This window comes from Oculina patagonica, unplaced genomic scaffold (genome assembly GCF_052425735.1).
Source record: "Oculina patagonica isolate OP01 unplaced genomic scaffold, crgOcupat unplaced430, whole genome shotgun sequence".
NCBI lineage: Eukaryota > Metazoa > Cnidaria > Anthozoa > Scleractinia > Oculinidae > Oculina > Oculina patagonica.
This window is the reverse complement of record NW_027558288.1, coordinates 1-2969: the sequence shown is the minus strand read 5'-3', so window position 1 is coordinate 2969 and position 2969 is coordinate 1. Positions and strand designations below refer to the sequence as shown.

General features: G+C 37.1%; 1 protein-coding gene across 1 annotated transcript; it reads right to left on the bottom strand.

Moving 5' to 3' along the window:
• Positions 1-259: 259 nt before the first annotated feature.
• On the bottom strand, positions 260-2120 carry LOC144640722 (zinc finger MYND domain-containing protein 10-like; the record flags this gene model as incomplete). Its single annotated transcript, XM_078499807.1, has 3 exons — positions 260-439; positions 1159-1284; positions 1999-2120. Coding segments are annotated over 3 exons (318 nt in total), but the record flags the coding sequence as incomplete, so codon positions are not given.
• Between the last annotated feature and the right edge of the window lie 849 nt (positions 2121-2969).

Genomic DNA, 2969 nt, shown 5'->3' with positions numbered 1-2969 from the left:
AACACGTGCGTTTTCATTGGCTGTTTCACTCATCTACTTTGAGTGCAGTTGTGTAGGTGACGTACTGACGAATGACGGGAAATTATAACGCGCACATCATCCGAACGAAACTGTGCCAATAAAATCACTGCATATCCTCTGCACCATCGAGTGACTCCAAAATTAAAACAGAGGCAAATTTTCACTGATTGGCCACACTGGAAATTTTCAATATCCCCGCATAATGCACAGAAGATGTCCAAAGGCCAGCCAGCCATTGTGACCCATTGTCTCTCAGCGTTCTTCCTTGTTTTTACGTGTTTTGACGCTATTTGGAGATCGGCGTCCAAAACAACTCGTTAAAAACTTTTCGCGTGATTGTAGCCTGGGTTATGTTTTAGATTCTACTACCAGATTGCAAGTAGGTTTGTGTTTGCTCCAGTGTTTAACTTGGCACTCCCTGGAAGGAAAAATAAGTTAATGTTAAAAATATGTCCGATGAAACTCAGCAACAGTGTAATTCATTTGAAGGTTTTGTGGTCAAAATTTTATTCACGAAGGAAATATTTGCTAAAACTGTTTACATTCACAGATGGCAAATCTATGTTTTTCAGGTTTGTTGTTTATAATACACCTCGATCTTCTCCAATCCCTCATACAATAGTGACGTCAGCTGTGACTATTACACACTGGAGATCAGCGCATATCCCATAGCTCAGTGATCAGAGCGTCCAACCATTACTTTTGTCGACTCCCGTTGGATGCCCCGAAATGTTATTTGCTTAAGTAAATTTGACGTGAATACACTTCTTCAAAATACACACAAGGCAAATTACCGTATTTTCTCAATTAAACGCCGGGTACCGAATAAACGCCGGGTCTCCGAGTTGAAGTTGAAAATAGGCCCCTAAGGCATTTATTTGTGGTATAGTAAGCTGTAGGTATATTAGCAACATACATTTTTGACAAAAATGATGGATAAAACTCGTTGCTAATTAAAAATCGAGCTCGAATAAACTGCACAATTCAAATAAACGCCGGGTGCAGCAAGCCAAGTTTGAATTAAACGCCGAGGGCGTTTAATTGAGAAAATACGGTATGTGGAGCCACAACAATTCAAAGCACAGGTGGGCCAATAAACTGAGCTTTGGCTGGAATGCCATTTAAAAGTATCATTACCTTTTACAGTACCACTCTGTCTGACATCTTGAGCATCGCTTAGTTGCTGGTTGGCCACACATGGCACATTTTGGCGGCTCGTTGACAAGTTCCTCAAACATATCCAAATTATAGGTATCTGCCCACCTAAATAACAAACAGCCATAAGATAAGATCCACTACTTCATCTAATAAAATCCCTTACACTTTCATATACTTCCAGCTTCACCCAGCCTGAAAACGCACCCCTTTCAGGGCCACCAGGTATAGTCCCTCCCTCCCCTTCCCTTCCCCCCAGGAGACTAAGGTTGTGAGACTTTAAAAACGTCTGAATAAAGAGTATATAAGAATTTTTGGTGGTTGGCTTAAATGTAGGGCAAAAAAATGGTCCATAAATTTGTGAAGCAAGATCAAAACTGCATTAGTTTAAAAGGATCAGAGTGTAGGAAAATTAAAAATGTAAAAAAAATACTGTAAAATTCTGGTCCCCCCACCCCGCTTATAAGCCTCCCCCGGTTATACGCCCAACTACCTGCAAACAAAAAAATACATCTGATTATAAGCCCCCCCCCCCCCCCCCGATATAAGCCCCCCTCTGCCGGATGACATTACTGAACAGGGCTAAATGTTGCATTTTATGCGTTTTTTACTTAAAAAATGTTTTTCGATCAACAGTCCCATGGATCGTTACAAAAGGTTTTTTTTATTCTGCTTATAAACCCTCTCGGATATAAGCCCCTCTGTTTATAAGCCCACCCAAAACCCCTTATGAAGTTGTATAAGCCCAGGGCTTATAACAGGAATTTTATGGTATTTTAATAATTTCTTTATTTTTAAAAAATGATTGTAAATGATACTCACATTTTAGCTTGTTTTTTAATATCCTCTGCAGATGGTGAAAAGAAAGCTTTCTTCTGGTATTTAGCAATCTTATCCCATTTGCCCTTGTTTTCCTTCACAAGTTTTTCTCTTATTTCTGGAACCTAATTTCAAGAAAATTAAACGAAATTCAGCCAATCCCTCAAAAAAGATTTAATAAAAAAATTTAAACAATTTTCCCTGGTTTTCCTTCACAAGTTTTTCTTATATTTTTGGGAGCTAAAATTTTCAAGAAAAGTTAAGACGGAATCCACTAAGAAGTCGAGTAATATTTATCAAAGTTGGACAAAAATCAATTTCCAGAATAATTTAAATCCTATTGCGTTATTTCCTACCCCTAATAAAAGGTAAAGATGTAAGTAATTATCAGTGATAACAACAACAACAATTTCTTATCAGAGTCTGAGAAAATGAATTTCAAAGTTCACAAGGTAGGGGCAAAATCTCACGTGTAGCCATTTTGTAAATTCGTCTTAAGCGATTCAGTGGAATTCAGCGGAACTTCAAAATGTGTTTTCGATGTGTGGTGTTGTTAGAAAAGATTTCTTTTGATAAGATATTTGAAGCAGTAACAAAAAAGTTTGCAATAAGGTTGAAATAATTCTGGTACAACAATTTCTTATCAGAGTCTGAGAAAATGATATTTAAAGTTCACAAGCTATGGGCAAAAGCTTACATCTTTTAAGCGATTCAGTGGAATTCAGCGGAACTACAAAATGTGTTTTCGATGTGTGGTGTTGTCAGAAAAGATTTCTTTCGATAAGATATTTGAAGCAGTAACACAAAAGCTTGCAATCAGGTGGAAATAGTTTTGGTACATAATTTTTTTAAATAACTACTCGAAGTCCTAGCGGATTTCCTCTTAACTACATTCAGCAAATCCCTTAAAAGTGATTTAATAAAAAAATTATTATAAACAATTTTCTCTGGTTTTTCTTCACAAGTTTTATCTT